The sequence below is a fragment of the Martes martes genome (assembly GCF_963455335.1).
Source record: "Martes martes genome assembly, chromosome: 4".
NCBI classification, from domain to species: Eukaryota; Metazoa; Chordata; class Mammalia; order Carnivora; family Mustelidae; genus Martes; species Martes martes.
In genome coordinates, this window is record NC_137891.1 from 128,594,439 (window position 1) to 128,612,577 (window position 18,139).

General features: G+C 40.0%; 1 protein-coding gene across 2 annotated transcripts in view; it reads right to left on the minus strand.

Annotated features, from left to right (window-relative positions):
- ST6GALNAC3 (ST6 N-acetylgalactosaminide alpha-2,6-sialyltransferase 3) overlaps window positions 1–10,044 on the minus strand; it is a gene marked incomplete at its 5' end in the record, with an annotated part of 297,602 nt that extends 287,558 nt beyond the window's left edge. For both annotated transcript variants that reach the window (XM_080801293.1, XM_080801294.1), the window contains one exon: window positions 9,856–10,044. In XM_080801293.1, the coding sequence (XP_080657419.1) occupies window positions 9,856–9,906 (51 nt within the window). The remainder of the gene's footprint in view (window positions 1–9,855) is intronic.
- Between the last annotated feature and the right edge of the window lie 8,095 nt (window positions 10,045–18,139).

Genomic DNA, 18,139 nt, shown 5'->3' on the forward strand with positions numbered 1-18,139 from the left:
ATTTGGGAACTGAGAATTCTCCCACTGAGGAGGACGAGAGCAAATGCACAGCATATGATGGAAGACCACAACTAAGGATAGGGGAACACACTGTAATCAACAGAGATATCTTCTATAGCAAAGCATGCAAATCCTCACAGTAAACACACTGTTTCCTTCCGTCTTATCATTTTTATTTATTTATTTATTAAAGATTTTATTTATTTGACAGATAGAGGTCACAAGTAGGCAGAGAGGCAGGCGGGGGGGAAGCAGGCTCCCTGCTAGCAGAGAGCCCGATGAGGGACTCGATCCCAGGACCCTGAGATCATGACCCAAGCTAAAGGCAGAAGCTTAACCCATTGAGCCACCCAGGCACCCCGCGTCTTATCATTTTTAATGGTGCACTTGTGTCCGAGTTGTGGGAACACCTTCCGGGGGAGTTCTAGTCATTTTAACCCCAGTTTATCACTAGCTGGAGACCAAATTTGGGGTTGATTTCTCATCTTGCTGGTTGCCTAGAAATTTAAGTAGTAAAATTCAAACTGAAAGACCACTAGGATAGAGGTCTAGCATTTTGAATTTCCAGGGATGATTTGTTGTTATCCAGAAACCAAAGATATAAATAAGCCTCCTTATTGGCACTCTGTGCCAGGTTTCAGGTTTCTTCCCCAGCCTCCCCTTTCACTAGGGCAGAGCTGTTAAGGGCCCAGCTTTAGGACTGTGTGTGGACAGGGAGTGGGGTGGAGTTCTCACTCTCTGTGTTCACTGGTGGACCAAGGCCTTGCCTTCTGTTCCTGGGAGGTCGATATTATGTATCCCCTCCATTGTTGATATTAATAAAACTCCAGGAAACCACAACATCCACGTTCATGCTTAAATCTATTTCCATTCCTTTGAAGTTCCTAGTGCCTAAAGATTTAATTTTTTTCTGGCAGTGTCAGCTGGGCATTAAATAAGGCAACCTATTTATCTAGCATGACAGCAAGAGAGCTGTCATGTTCTTATAGACCACCATATTGCCAGACCAGAACTCTTCATTTCCTTTTCCTTTTAAATCAATCATCTATTTATTAACTACTTAAAATTTTTCCATTAGCCAGATTGCTCAATGAACCAGATATATCATTTCCTAAGTCTTGCAGGATACTATTTGATATAGGAGATGTAGAGTTACTTTTGAAATAAAAATTCTTTAATAAATATTTTTCTTTTGTACATAAGCCTTTGTAAGCCTACTCTGGAAAACCACTAGGCTGGAGAAATCACAGCTCGATGCCATCTACTTAGGGACAAATTATCCTCCAGACATTGAGTACAATTGTTTAATGAAAATTACTTGAGCGTTCTCTATCCTTAACAGCAGTGGAATAAATCTGTTGTGATGAAATGTCAAAGCCCTTTAGATGGTATTGTTCCAGGACACTTGTAACTGGGTCCTTCTCATTCTCTTCCTTGGTGAACCCCAATTTTAGTTTTTTTGGAAACTGGAGTTTCTTGCTGATCCTTAGCATAGCTAAGATCTAGAACTGAGCAAGCACTTACAAATATTTGGGATTGACTATTATTCATGGTTAATACTAACTGCCACTTGATGAATGGTTTTTGTGCTAGTCATTCTGTCAGGCTGGAACTTGAGAAAAGCTGAAGCAACACTCTTACCATGGGGGCCCTAGTTCTATCATCTTTTTCAACTCTCTAATCAGGATGCTTTTTTGTGGGTGCTCTGTTTTGTCTTTCTTTGCTTGTCACAAATGAATTTCAATTTTTCATAGGCCCCTTTCAAGTGTGTTAACACGGCAGTTGGCAAACGGGCATTTATGTACTTAAGGTTCTGTAATGAATAAAATTCCCTGTACCTTCCTGGGTAACAAATTACTACGTTGAAAACTATGATAATAATGGATCTTTCATCAATAACAAATGTGATTTGTAAAGTGAAAATCAATCTGTTTTGACTGATGATGCCTCATAGCAATAGGGAAGATTTCATCTGAATAATTATAATAAAACTATATGATTTATCAGTTGAGTAAGACTAGAAAGTCAGTAAGTAATCAGTCTTGTCTGGCCCTTTTCTGGTTTGATGACCTTGGGAAATCATGACCTTTACTTCCCTCTCAAAAGAACAAGCTAGTTTCCTAAACATATGTCCGTGATGAGGAAGACAGCGTGCATCTCTGTGGACACCTGAACTGACTGATGGAGTGACAGACGTGTCTCCTCGTGCAAAGCCTCCCAGCGGTTATAAAGTATGGGTTTGGAAAGGTAGCTCCTCGCATCCTGCAGGCAGCACCTTATTTAAAGATGAGTTTCAGAATGTTTGGTTATTGTTCTTATAAAATACTTTTAACATATAATGTATGTATCAGCTAGGACTCTGGTGCAAGTGACCAAAACATAGTTCAAGGCAGCACACATAAAAAGAAGGGATTTATTAGGTTATATGCCCAAACCACAGAAGAGGGTAGACTGACTGGTCTCAGCACCAGAGTATTTGTTCAAGCCCTCGCTTTAGCTCTGCAACTGATTTTTGCTTCTCTTGGTGTCTTGGTCTTGTCCCCTACAGGGAACACAGCCACTGCCACCCAGAGAATCCCATCTCAACAGCTCTACAACTAAAGAAAAGAGCACAGCATTACCCAGGAAAATAATAAAGTCTGGGAAGAGTTCAAAATGGCTTATCTTGAGCCATGTGTCCATTTCTTGGCCAATCACTTGATTGGCCCATTACTAGCCTGAATTTTCTGCTCACCCCTGTCATCAGAAGGGAGGGATTATTTCTGTAATAAAGAGGCAGTGAAGAGGAGACAAGCATAAAAGACCCCACATATACCTAACTGACTAATCCTATATTTTAAGCATTTAATTATGTAATATAGTATACATACATATAGTCTGTGTGTATTTAAGAAAGTATAAGTTGTTCTGTAAACATGTGTGTATGTATAGATCACATGCATATAGGTGTGTATATATATATATGTATGTCTTTTCCGTATTATTTGTTTATATTGGTTCATGAATGTGTATGTATGTATGTATATATTACTGTTTTGCCAAGTATGCATGTGGTTTTTCCCTTTTCAGGGATCCCATTCCCAACCTACATCATCATTCCCCAATGAATGCATTGTTTACCTTCTATTCCCTAGAGTAAGTTGCATTCCAGGCAGATGGGCCTACTTATTGACCCCACATGTGTCTGATTTCCTTCTCTGGAAAGTCAGAGGATCAGGCAGGCCTCTGGCATTCCTCAGGCGTTCCTTGGGCATTGGATGCCATGTCTATGTTGGGGGTACATAGAGGGAAGCATTATTAGAAGTGACCCCATATGTAGCTTTCGGTACAGCAGGACCAAAGTATGAGCGCTCCAGGACTTGCAGTCACTAGCCAAACAAAATTCAGAGGCAAGAGATTAGCAACAAGGCTGACAGAACCAGAAAGAGGTAAGAAATGGATCAGGTGAGTGTGAGGCAGGGGTGACGTCCAACACTGACAGTAGGCATTCACCTTAACTTTCGATTTAGTGTACTTGGCCTACTGGGAGTGGTAGGAGCTGAAGGAAAATGGACAGGGTCTAATCAGAACTTTGGCTCTTGCTCTTTTCTCTAGCTCAACTTTCTCTCTTCTCTCCATGCCATCCAAATCCTTCTCCTACGCACAAGTCTCACTTCTCCCATGAAAGCTTCATGGAGCTATTCCAGCCCATAGTTATGTCTGTCCCTCCCATGAGGCTCTGGAGCAGATACTGACTTGACATGCAGCCACTGCTGGGGAGTTTATACCTCATGACCACACTGAGAAACATCATATCTTCTCTACTCAATAAATATATACCCTTATACTTAGGAAAATGATAAATTATCTTAAAAATGATGAATTTAATATGCACATGCTAAATAAGTAATCTTTATGGTATGTTAATTTAGTTGTTTCCTTTTCTATAACAATTTAATAATTGAAATTTCTCTTACTTTACGATTACACAAATGTGAATATTCAGAAATTAATTAACAATTAAATCGATCAGTTTTAAACTTTTGGAACATTCATTTGCATATAATTGCTCTCACTATACTTATGAAAAACCCAAAGCCTATATTACCAAATATAGAAAACCTATTCATGTCAGCTTTAGTTACATGTGTACATTTATTTGAATTTGTGGAGTGTGTGCGTTCATTGCCAAGAAAGTCAGTTCTGTTCCTTAATTGTTGCTATAACCATAATTCAGGAAATTCTATTGCAACATCAATATGTTATGCACATCTTTAATTAGGCTAGTATGGCCTGTCTGTCACAGCAACTGATCCTAAGTATTCTTATTTAGTCTACTTGAGGCTTTAAAATGGTCTCATTTTTAAAAGAGGCATATTTTGGCCTCATTAAATTGTTAGGCAAATCAATATGCAGCCCTACAACTTGATTGCTATGTTCCAGAAATCCTGTGTTTCTTCCCTTAGCTCATCTTTAGGTACCAGCAGAAAGGGCACTTTTCCAGGAATACCAGAAATCCTCTGCAGCTCTAGCATGTTACACTCTCTTATCAGATGTGAGGGAGACATCTGTCACCCCCACTGATCACCAGGAAGATCTGGCCGGGCATCCTATTGATCGCCAGAGCTTTAATCTCTTATCTAATAGTTAATGCAAATAAGTTGCTGGTTCCTTGCTCTGAGCAATGTCTTCACACCAGGTCACCCAACAAAAAAGACAACACAACGACTGATTCCATGGTCTAGAAACCAAACAAAATCTAGCCTGAAGTTCATTTCCTTCTCTTTCCTCAAAATCTACCATGATTTCAAACAGGGAGAAACAATGGCTACCTGAACCAAGCCCTACAGTATCTTAGCCTTTTATACACCTTCTCTACCTGCCGCAGTAACTAATTTTTTTTTTTAAAGATTTTTATTTATTATTTGACAGAGATCACAAGTAGGCAGAGAGACAGGCAGAGAGAGGAGGAAGCAGGCTCTCCGCTGAGCAGAGAGCGCGACTCCGGGTTCCTGGGATCCTGACCTGAGCCGAAGGCAGAGGCTTTAACCCACTGGGCCACCCAGGCGCCCCCGCAGTAACTAATTTAAAACAAATCATTAACACCTGCATCAAGGAGAAAGCAGAGTGCATAGGTTATTGCCAAACACTGATACGGATTTTTTGGAAACACACTCAGTGTCATATGCTTTTTACCATGTCCAAGGTCAAATGACAATACATTAACTCTGCCATAACGCTATATAGGTGGGGTACCCCGCATGCAGTCCTATTAAAACGCAGAGTTGCATTAACACAGTAATGACATTGGAGGGCACATCTGAACAGCTCAATGACAGATGACAGATCAAACACAAGTACTGGCCGGGAATTCTGGGTTCTGTGGCCAGCAGAGACTTGCAGCATTTCAGCTCCCACCTCCCTTGTAGGAAGACGTTTTACTTCCCTACCTCTCAAGACTGCTCCTCCCCCAAAGATAAGAACTTTAGCCCCTATTGGTTAAGAAAGAGAAGGGCCAAAGGGCAAAGAATAGGAGCCAATCACCAACTGCATTGTATTTAGATTGTCACTGTTTTGGTGGGAAGGGTATTTTAATCATTTCAATTTAACTCCTCTAGAATAGTTTTCATAGTTTTCAAAACATACTCCTTTTCATAGGCCTGAACCAGGAAAAAATCCTCCAACAATTTAAAATAAAAGCAAGTCCACTTGTTTGTCTTTCTCATATTCCTTATACTTTTTACTTCTTGCACTTCCCTTGAAAATAGTTCTCTCAGGAACTAGGTGATTTATAAAATTAACCCAAGCTTGAACAGAGTATAATTTACTATCCATGAGGCCTTCAGAACAGACCGTCACAGATTCATAAGATTGCCTATACTTCCACCTGTGCCAAGCCCAGGGGACCAGAGCTCATTTTTAAAGATTTTTAAAGATTTTTAAAAGATTTTTTTAAAGATTTTTTAAATCTTTTTTAAAGATTTTTTTAGATTTTTAAAGATTACCAGAGCTAAACGTCTGCCTTCAGCTCAGGTCATGATCCCGGGGTCCTAAGATCAAGTCCCGCATTTGGCTCCTTGATCAGCGAGGAACCTGCTTCTCCCTCTGCCTGTTGCTCCCTCTGCTTGTGCTCTTTCTCTCTCTCTCTCTCTCTCTATCAAATAAATAAACAACATCTTCTTAAAAATAAAAAATAATAAAGATAACCGGAGAATCCGTTTTTTGTTTCCAAGAAATCCAGTTCTCCCAACATCCACTCACCTTTGACCTAATTCTGCCACCCCACACCCACTTTGTTTTAGACAACAGTGGAAAGATACTCTTTCTTGTAAACACTTTTGTTTATAAAAACCTTGTTTAGCATCTGGTCCAGCTACAGCATCAGGCAATAAAGCCATCATCAGCAATGATCATGTTTGTAGATGTTCTAGGTCTAGAAACCATTGCTGGCATGTTTACATACTCAAAAAATTCTGGGAAGTCTGTTGGTTTCTAAAAAGTTTGTGCTTTCTTCTGAGAAACTTCTAAGAAAACCTCAAGGACCAAGATATTAAAATAAACATATCAGCTTGGTGACCACTTGACTCAGCTAAGCCCTACCTATTGCCCCGTCTCCAGGTTAAAATAGAGTGAATAGGAACATAGGAGTGGGTGGCTACCTTTAAGGTAAGTTTCTAGGGTCACTATGGAAGCTGTCTGCCTCATGAGATCAAGTCTACCACCTATCATTTAAGCTATATGACTTTGGTTCTTGAAGACGTTTTCTTCCTTTATTTAATGCAAACCATATTTAAATGCAACCATCTCTGAGGAGGATTACATCTGAAGCCATTATCTGGTGAAGACCAGCACATAGAGCGTATGGGAGGAAGGGTGAAGCGTGGACACAGGTGTGGGGTGGAACTGTGAGAAGGAAAGAGGAAATCAGTGAAAAAGGAGGTAGAGAGCCACCAAATTTAGCTTTCCTCCCAATTTAGCCGAAAACTGTTGGCCTAAAATTGTTTGAGGAAAATCTCTCCTTCCTTTTTGATGTTATTTTATTGTTTTTCAACTTCCACGCAAAATTTTCTGCTCATCACCTATGCTCATATTACAGCATGGACCTCTCCTTCTGTCATGCATAGACTAGAGGAATAAGTTACCTATCTGTTAGTCTCTGCATAAGATGAAGTTGCCTATTGCAAATATTTCTAGTTTGTTTTAGAAAGCTTGATGCCCCATTGCTTCTTTTTAGTTACTTCCTACTGTTAACTTAGGTGAAATGCTTTTTGTGATTCTTGGTCAGTAAATACCCTCCCTGGGCTCAGAATATATTTTTAATTTTTTATTATGAAATAGACAAGTATAAAAGTGAAGCATCATTAATGTGTACTTAACAAATAGGATGTGAACATCCCGTAACTTCCAACTGGATCAAAAGATAGGACACCGCAAATATCCCAGAGACCCACTCTGATCACAAACAGCACACTTCTCTCTTCCCACTTCTGTGACCATGATTTTCTTCCTCTTTTTGTTCTTTGTAGTTTTACCTCCTATCTATGTCTCTAAGCAACATCGTTTAGTTTTGTCTTTTCCTGTGATCTGTAAGCAGAATCACTCTGTATTTTGTTATTCTTGCATCTTTGGCTCAAAATCATTCACCCACCGTGTCACACAGAGCAAACTCCAGACGTGTGTCTAAGCTAACACACGTAGCTTCTTCATTTTCATGGCTGTAGCATATTCTGGTATATGGAGAACTATTTGAATCCACTCTCCTTCTGGCAGTCAGTTGGGTTGCTGCCCGGTTCTAGCTATTGTGAATCATGCTGCTCCTGGTGCGTGTGCTCCTGAGTACCTCTAGTGAGTATATATCAATGACTGGACACGCTGGGGCATGGTATATGCAGATCTTCAACTTCACTCGGCAACAGGAAGCTGTTTTTTCCAAAAGGCTTGTTCCAATTTATACTGCCCATCCTAGTGTCTAAGAACTCCTGTTCTTCTAGGGGTGCTGGGTGGCCCAGTCGGTTGAGGGTCAAACGCTTGATCTCAGCTCAGGTCATGATCAAGCCCCGAGTCAGTTGGACGCTGAGCTGAGCATAGAGCCTGTCTCTCCCCCTCTGTCTCCAGCCCCCTGGTATTTTAATAACATTGGTGTTGACTTTACAGAACTGACATGTAAACCATGCCTGTGTCCCTCAAAACTTAAAAACTCTTTCCAGGAATCATGCTTCCTCCCAAGATGGAACCTCTGCGGGAGCAAAATAATGATCAATATCATCTGGTAAAGCTATTGCATTAAAAACTATACCAAGGTTCAAAAAAAATAAAAAAGAAAAATATAAATAGAAACCATACCAACAGAATTTTAAAGGTAGCTCATTGATGTAACTAATTAAATAAGTGCATTTCAGGTCAGTTTTCCAGTACCGCTCCAAGATCCAATCCATTAATATTTAGATAAATGAAAGGGTCTTTAACATTTGCTGGGATTTCCCTCAAGAGATTAGTTCATGAGACACTTTAGTCATGTGTTTCATTTTCTACCTGTGACAGGCACTTGTGAGATGATCAACACAATCCAGCAGTTACAGGATATTCAGTGACAACCAAAAATGAAAGAAACAGAAGATGAGAGTGACACAACCTATTCTCTAAGAGATACATTTTTATACAGACTATCAATTTACTAGGACACTCAACAAATGCAAGAAATGGACACTTTTTAAAAAAGGAATTTAAAACTAATGAAAAGGTAAACATCAAGCAAGACTCCTACGAATTTACATGTTATTAATGGCGTTTTGTCTTTTTACTATAAATGTCTAATAAAAAGCCTGTAAATCCTGCAGCTACAGAAACAATTTTCAAAGAATCGAATTAACCAGAAGCAGTGACTCAAGTATGATATTGCCTACAAAAGGGGATGGACCAATATAGCTTTCAGTATCCCTCCCTGGATGCTAAGAATAGCTCTCGGGACAGGAGCAGCTAGCTTTCTGCATGTTAAGTCTCCTCTCTAGTATCTCTGGGCAACGACCTGTCAATGGGACCTGAGCCAAACTCTTCCCAATGATGTAGACACTCTGGTGACTTGTACCCTTCTTGCCAACAGCTTCAAACAGGCTTGGACTTTGCATCTACGAATATTAACCTCACATATATCCTACTTTATAGAAACAAATAGTGAAAACAATTGCATTAAGCACTTCTATATACTTCACACATTTTGGAAGGTTCATTATTCTTTACCTCCCTCCAAGATATAAATTCTTGCTTATAAAAGTGCTGCTAGCACAGCGTAGCATACTTTCTAGTTGTCCATGTACCTCCATTCTCTCCTGTATGACCAAATGGCTACAAAGATTTAGAGGTTCAGTGATTACAGGACTTAAATGCTTTTAACCCCTTTAAATTTGGAAACTCTTTAAATCCCATTATCTCTGCAGCCACGGAGAATTTTAAAATCAGCTTGGCCTTTCTAACTCCAGGTCTAAAGATTACAGAGTTTTAAAGAATATAAATGCTTCTCTGCAGTTCTACAAAGAGCTGTCCCCAACTAGTTGACCTCCAGGAAATAAAGCCAGCCTGTTCTCCAGCTGGTAACTGCTGATCAGAGTTTTGAAATAGAAAGATATGTATGTTATGCCACAAACCACCAGGAAAACAAGTAATTGCCTCCTCTGCTCCACATGAAGCTAGTGAATCCAAAGATTCGATGTAGAGGGGGCCAGCAGACTTCACACATGTGTCAGTAAATGTTGGAGAATGAGAAATCAGAAAATGCCAGGGACCCAAAGAAGCTTGTAGGGGCAGAAAGAGTAAGTTCAGTGATTGGGAGCCTGTTACCTTGGATACCCATGAATCCTAGGAAACCCTCTGAGGTCTTACCTCTTGTGTCCTCACATTTATGTATCCGTAGTGAGTTCGAAGGGGCCGCATATATGTGTAGGAGAATGGGATCCATTTTGTGCCAGGCTGTCTGAAGCAGTTTAGCAGCAGTGGGAAATTCACTTCATTTACCAGGCGCACAACCAGCAGGAAGAGGAACGCTGCTATGAAGCTCACTGCGATCACAGACTTTCTCTATAAAATATTAAAAAAAAAAAAAAGAGTGAATGAATGAACGAATGACTTTCAACCAAAAGTAGTCACAGAGGGAGGTTCCTCTGTTTCTCTCACTTTTTCTTTCAGAGGGATCAAAGGATGATTCCATTTAGGATATTTCACTTGCAGACAGAACATAATCATTTGGTGACCAGGTTGCTTTCATAAGCCTCTGAGAGCAAGCAGAGCAACTTTTTTAGATTATCTTTCCCTCCATTCCTACCCTTCCTTACTTCCCTATATTCCTCAACAACTTCTATTCAATTTTCAAAACACAAATCAGACATTCTCAACTACAGGAAGCCCGTCCTAACTGCTCAGGTCCCCTCCCATCATCATCCCTTCACCCCAACCTATCTACCCTAACAGAAACAAGCAGTCCTGCCACTCCCATACCTTGAAAGTAACTTCTACTGTTGCATGTGATCCTTTGTATAATTATTTAAATGACTTTTCCTCCATCTAACTGTGATATCCGAAGAACAAGAATGTACTGTCATACTGACTTCTGTATCCCAGGTCCTTGACACAGTAACTTACATACTGGAGGCGTCCAAGAAACATTTGAGTGAATCAATGAATGAATGAATGAATGAATGGATTTTTCACATCCTTGTAGACACTTTAATAACAATGACTCTGTTTCTCTATCTGGCACCCACAACAGCAGGAAACTCTGCACAAAAGTAAGACTCAAAAAACTAAGAATACGAGTAGGACAAAATCCATGCCCAGCAGCATAAGAACATCTGTGTAAATGTGTTGCTATGGAGCAAGAGCAGGAGAAAGGGCATCTGACTGGGGTGGGAGAGAGCAGAGCTGTGGCTGAGGCTTGCACAAGATAAAACGCCTGAATTTTGTTCAGTAGAGATGTGTGAGTGAAGCTTTCCAGGTAGAGGGCAAGGAGGCAAGAAAACATGGGATTATTCATAGCTACATAGCATACTGTCTTCCTGGAGCACAGAGGAAGAGAAAAAGCTGGAAAAACAAATGGTAACTTGATGGACTGCCTGAAAACCCAAGCTAAGAAGTCCACTGAGTTTGCTAGGTGACAAAAGACTGAAGGAGGTTTTGTTTGTTTGCTTGCTTGATTTTTTAAAAGTGACTGTTATAAGTTATAATCAAACATAAGTGCTTAAGATGTTTTAGAGCAGGGAGACACTAAAGCTAGGCAGCAACTTGTTAGAAGGCTGTTCCAACTGGTTCAGATGAGGGATGGGAACCAGAGCAGTGGCAAGGGGAATACAAGGGTGGAAAAAGATATGAGAAACTCAATGTAGGTGAAAGGCAGAAACCGTGACTCCTGATTGGACAGAGGTGCAGATGGAAAATTCAGAGACGCCTAAGAGTTCAAATCCAGGTAACTACAAGAATCCTGGTCATATCAAGAGACACCAGAGTGGTCAGAGCAAGAACTGATTTAAAAGAGTAATAGGATAAAGCCCTTGGCTTTCAAAGTTCTGGTTTTCTCCAGATGGCAGGTCATCTGAATGGAAGTTCAAGTCTAGAGCAAGAAGAGCAGAGCGGAGGGCAGATGTCAGGAATAACTCTGCCTTGAAGTCCACAGTGAAGACACAACCAGATATTCTCCCCCCTTGAAGCTGGGCTCAGCCCTTGATTCTTCTTCAAACTTAAGGCAAGCCAAATAACTCCAGGAATGACTAGATACGTGTTGTTGTGTTTCCAGCTTGTTTCTTTTTCCTCTTCACAGAACACCCCAAGAAGAAAAGAAACCCAAAGCCAGTCCTTGTTCCTCCCTGGGCCTTGGTCACAGTCTCGGCAAGGACAGTAGAATAAGTCCCCAGAAGCCAGAGACCCCAAAGGAAGTCTCTGCTCTTCCTCAACTCCCATAATTAATAAAAGCCCCATCCCTCTGTCTAGCCAGCCTAATTTCCCAATCACCTGAAAGTCCCTTGAGTTCTGCCTCCTCAAAACCCTTATCTCACCACTAACTACCACCGCCTTACCTCATTTAACCTTCTAATCATGAAAAACTGTTTTAATTTGCTCCTCTGTGGAATCATTATGTCCACAACATTGCAATGTGTCAAGGTAACAGCTTAAATGAGGTGATGGATCTTACAAGTTTAAAGGGACACAGACCAGAACAGATGGCTAAATAAAAGCAAAGAGACCAGTCACCCATTAAGTAAACAGGTAAGAACCTTTTTTATCACCATCAGGTAGCTTGTTGCAAAACAGCAGTTTTCTTTGAAGGAGACCCAGATGGGATTTGTGCCTTTGTCTATTTCAGAGCTCAGCTCGGCTCTCTGGTTCTCCTGCTTGCTGCACTGCATTGCGTGGCTTGGGGTTTGGGGACAAAGGCACAGAGGGCCTTTCTGAATTCGCTGATCTCGCGTAGCCACACATACATAATGCGTACATGAGAGGAAAATAAGTCAACCTTTTCGAGAGAAACTTCAAAATGGAATGAAATCACAGTTCTAAGAGTCTGCTCCCTGGTAATCCATGTCTGCCTCCCATGTTTTATCAAAGGGAACCAAGTAATGAGCACAGAAAGGATGAGGGGAGCAAATGGAGAGTAGACACCAGACAGACTCATCTGTGCTTGACCTGGAATCCTATTCTGCAGTGGGCAGAGTGTTCCTTTCATAGCTTGGGCTTTGCCTGGACCAGATTCTTTGTCTTTCTTTACCCTGCAATATTCTTCTTTAACACAAAAGCATTCTCAGAGTGCTGATATAAAAGCACCCTGAAATTCCACTAGCAGAGGTATAATTTCAAGCACATTCTGTACTTCAGACAGCAAAGACAACAGGATGGCATACTGACACGCATCCTTCTAGCAGGCATTCCTGGCAAATCATGACCTTGAGCTTTAGCAATGACAATAAAGCCCGTGGATGAGGCTTTTGGAAGTCTACCATCCCAGAATGCAGTGAGAATGTATATGTGTGCTTGTGGGAGGGATGTGGGAGTTGGGGAAGTAACAAAATACTATCATGCATGATATATATGAATGCATTTACTCCTCCAAGTCACAGTCACTCATTGAGCCTGTGCTCTGTACAGTCTTGGTGAGGGGCTGAAAAGCAGAAATAAATCCCTAAAAGTCATAAAACGATGCCTCCAGAATCACACCTTAGTGCCCCTGGCAAGTAAACAGAAGGGTAGCATGTCACATGTCAAATAAGGTAATGGAGGTTACGCACAAGGCGCTGTGCCAGTCCAGAGGGATTGGGAAGGGTTGTGCGTGGGGACAGGGAATGCTTATTTGGGGAGGCAGTATTCAAAAGGGGTCCTGAAGAATGAGGTGGAGTTAGACAAGTGAAGATCGAAAGGGCATTCCAGGTAGAGGCAACAGCATAGACCAAGGCCTTAAATTGGTCAGCAACCTGCAAACAACTCGGTATAAAGAGTACATAGACTGTATGTGTTGGGAGATGATGGTAGGGAAGTAGACAGGGTTCAAATCCAAACACAAAAAATAGTATGCCAAATACATTCGGTCAGATGTAATTATCTGTCCCATCCATCTTATATTAGGATAATGAAAGGATAAATGCATAAAAGTTTTTATGCTTTATAGTTCTAAAACTTGCTGCACTTTCCAATCAAGTGTAAATGTATCAATCACGTCATCGTATTTGATATTGCCATCTAACACACCACAACACCTTGTTTCTAGTTACTTAAGTTTATTCCATCAGTGACTTGTTCAAGCAATTGTTTTGAGTCCAGCAACACTCAGCAAATTAGAAGACTCTACTTATTTCTCTGCTCTGTGTCTAACAATCTGCTTATGGAAGCGATCGCTGCTGCCTTTAATGAAGTAATCAGGGCATCTCCTAGATCCAACAACCAGCAACTAGGTAAGAAAAAGCAACAATTAAATACATACCAAATTTATAATGGAGAAGACTCAGTCTGACAAACTTTTCATACTGCAAAAATAGGCAGTACATTTAATAGGTCTTTCCTCTAAGATTAGAAGTATGCACTTTCGGGGCATCTGGCTGGCTCAGTCAGTAGAGCTTGTGACTCTCAATCTCAGAGTCATGAGTTTGGCATGAAGCCTACTTTAAAAAAAAAAAAAAGAAGTACAAACTTAAAACAATACAACAGGTGGAAAATGCACCATTCTGGCACACAGTGAGTATTCAAAAATGGGAGATATTATCATTATAACTACTAATTGTCAGAGCCTTTTTGGCCATTAGCCAGTTGGTAAGAATTGGCCAGCCCATGTGAATGCATGATAAAAACTTGGAGATATCTTTTCTCAATATTCCAGGCAGCTGCACACCCTTGAACTATTCAGTGAAACTTATCCACACAAGCTCTGAGAGAATGTCACTGTGCCCAAATAGATCTGATGAATTGCTTTAGGGAACGCTTTCTCCTCCTTTGTTCCTCATTTTGGGCAAGTCTGAAGGGGCCTTTAACAGCTGAGACATTTAGAATTTAATCCCCTCTGTGCTGCAAAAATATGCATCAAAAATGCGGCATTCCAGTTGCTTGCTCTTTAGAGTTGGAATATCATTTATCAGACTTATAGCAGAGATACCTATCTCAAAATAAAATCCACAGAGAATTTAGGATTTAGGGAGAAAGCAATTGCAAATATTTGTACCTAGCAAATTTGCAAGCTGTATTAATGTTTGTATGTTTTTATACTTTCTACCACAGAATTAGTCTTTAATCTCAGGATAAAGTCTTTACCTTTTAATTTAGTGAGTTGCTAGATTTTTTGTTTCTTTTTCATAAATGATTAACAATAGCCTAAAGCTGTATTTTTTCCATTTAAACAGCATTATTTAATTACCAAAGTAAGTTGTTTTCCAGGGTAAAACTGTATATATTTTTGTCCATATGTTGTCATCTATCCAATAATAAATATTTGTGCTGATTGTTTATTGATATCAGTGCTCAAACACTTCACACATTGACAAGTCTACCCATTACATATTTGTGACCTTATTAAATACAAATTCTTCTCCCATATAGAAAATTGTGTCATCAATTTAATTCTACCTTGTGTCATTGGCCAAGCTCCAAGTGTGGTTCTCCCAAAATACACTAAAGCTTCTTCTCATTTGTATAAGGATAAATTAGCAAAGCTCAGAGTATACAGATAAAATCTTCATTTGTTTTATTTATCTATTGAATCAACAAACTGGATCCTGCTTATTAAACTATAGTGAACTCTGGGGGAAACATCATCCATTTGTTGGGAGAGGGGTGAGGAAAGGGAGATAATAAAGGGGGCCAGACCTAAATCAGTAGAGTCCATACTTAGGCAGCATAATGGTGATAGAATCATTGAGGTCATCAAGAAGAGAGTAGTGAATGTCAAACAAGGTCAACATAAAAGAATAAGCAGCATTTCAGAAGCCACAAAGCTCCTGAAGAAAATGTGATGACCTAAAAGAAATACATTTCAGGAATAGGCTTTGAGGAGGGCAGAAGGAGTGGAGCTAGAGAGACAGAATGGGATCTGACTATGGAAGGAAGGTCTTATATATCACACCAAGGAGTCTGGACTTAAACCGTAGAATCCAAAGAAAAGGTCTAAGTGTGAGATAGACAGGATCAGATTGGATTTTGGGGGAACTCATCTGGACATGGTGTGGTCAATGGATGAAGAGGTGGGAAAGACCCTTTTGGGAAAGACAATGATAAGAGTAAATGCACCACTTCATCAGTGATCCATTATCACTAATTGACATATAATTCTCAATATGAAAACTGCAATTGTTACTTTCAGTGGTTGGCTTTTCTTCTCCTAGTGGGGGCACTAGGATTAGAGTCCAGATACAGTGTATATGTATGAACAATCATCATGGTCTTAATAGAGGGTAATATTTAGTGGGTGTTATTAGTTGGAGAAATGCTTCTGTAATCCTCATTTTCCAGACAAAGAAATAGAGATGTAGAGAGGTTGAGTGACTTACCCAAGGTCACAGAGCAAGAAAATAATAAACACAGGTATTTAACTCAGATATTCTGACTCCAAATCCCATGATCTAGTGTATGAATTAACTCAGTTGTTAATTTTTACCCATACCAAAAGGAACACTCTAAGAGGACTGGTCCAGAAATTTTGGTACCCTAAGTAGGTTTTGTAACACATTTTGTCAATAAAATAATTCTTATGGAAAATTAAGTGGCTGATCTGAAGCATGACAATTATATTTACCTCAAAATCAGTAATTTCTGGGCAAATTTAATCCTGGCTTTATTTCCAGGACTAAAAAGACAACTTCAGGATACCATTGGTTAGCACTCAGGGAAAATAAAGCAATTATTCTTTCACTTCTGCTAGAGAATATTCGGTGCCCTTTGTCAATCAATAGTATGGAGTCCTATTACCAGCAGTTTGCAGGAGCCAACATGATCAAATGGACATGTCTTCCTTTCTTAGCTCCATAATTCTACAGTCGTTCTATTTAATGAAGATGCAGCTAAACAACATAATGTTGATGGTTTCATTAAAAAAAAAAAAAAAAAAAAAAAAAAAACTAAGTAGCAGACAACCTTCAATATGGTGACCTGCTTTAAGAATTTGGAATCCATGTCAACATGTCACTGTCAGACATAGGTACAGTCTAGTAGAATTACAGATCCAACAAACAAAAACCAAGGCAACAGAGTTTTCAGGAGCACCACATTCATACCTTATCCTGGGCAAAGTCCCAGGGAGAAATTATAGGTGGCCAAAATTTCTTCAGGGATTTGTTTTGCCCAAAGGAGATTCCAAATAGTTATAAACACTACAGAGAAGTTCAAGTTCACATGAACACTATGAGTCTGTAGATGACATGATAAGAGGTCACACCTAACTTTCTAACACCTATATTAAAACCATAATGAAAACTGTCAATGGATATTTTATATGCTTACACATCTTTCTTATTTTCTTTGAGGAGGGGAGTTAGGTTTTCCTGTCCTGATTTGATTTTCAGACTGCTACAATATCAAATGAAAACAATCATGGCTACATTGACTGAGTTTGTTTCATTTTGAAAAATTATATAAAACCGGTTTATCTCATTTTGCCTTTCATCTTTATCATACTGCTTCAGCATAAGTCTTTTCACATGGCAGAAAGGAATCAAAATTCTTCAGAAACACAAGATAAAGCTGAAGATTGGTACTGAGTATGTAGAATGAAGGGGTCCAGAAAACAAAGTCTCTCACAGTGTAGCTGTGCAGTTAGACACAGAGAAATTTATTTAAAAGGGCCAGTTCTCATGATAAGTACATTAGACATTGGGACAGACAGCCCTGAAGTTACCTCTTTTTTTCCCCATTAAATTCTTAAACTTAGGGGAACAAATATCTTTCAGTCTGTCTGTTGTTGTCTCTCTCTACCCCTGGCATTCTGTAGAGGAAAGAGAGGTGCTAACTAACCAAAGATGATGAAGATTCTTAGGTAACCAAACTGGGTGATTTTGTTTTATTCTCCACCACCTTACAGAACACTAACCCCCCCCCCCTTTTTTTTGGTTCCTTCAGACATCTGCTTGGCATCTTTCACTCTTAATTTGTCTCTTAGAATCCAATTCTTACTTTCAAGGTGTTCAGGACACAGAAGTGAAACATAAGAATAAATTCTGGTGACCTGGTGTCATTAGGGAGGGAGTCATCCCCAGAGGCATCATGCGAATGACGAGAATGACAACCATGAAGATGATGATGGGACCCTCTATTTTTCTGTGAATCTACATGACATTGATATTGTACAGCATATATCTTTAAAAACACTTTCAGACCTGTCAGCCCACCTGATTCTTCCTATAACCAGTGAAGTAGGAAGGGCAGTGTGAATGTTTGGAGGTTTCATGTTCCACCTGTTGTTTCATCCCTCCCTGTTTCAGGACAGCATCTCAACATTCTCCAAAACCCCTTTGCTACCCAGTTTCTGTGGCTTTGCCCCGACTGCTCCTCATTGGTACCCTGCTATTTTCTACCAGCCTCATCTCTGCAAGGGCAAATACAGCTCAACTCAAATGGTGTTTCTTCCTTAAAACCTGTATCCCCTTCCTGGCTTCCAGGTGGTGAATGAGAGTGAGGTGAGATGGAGTGGATGGAGAAGAAAGATGAA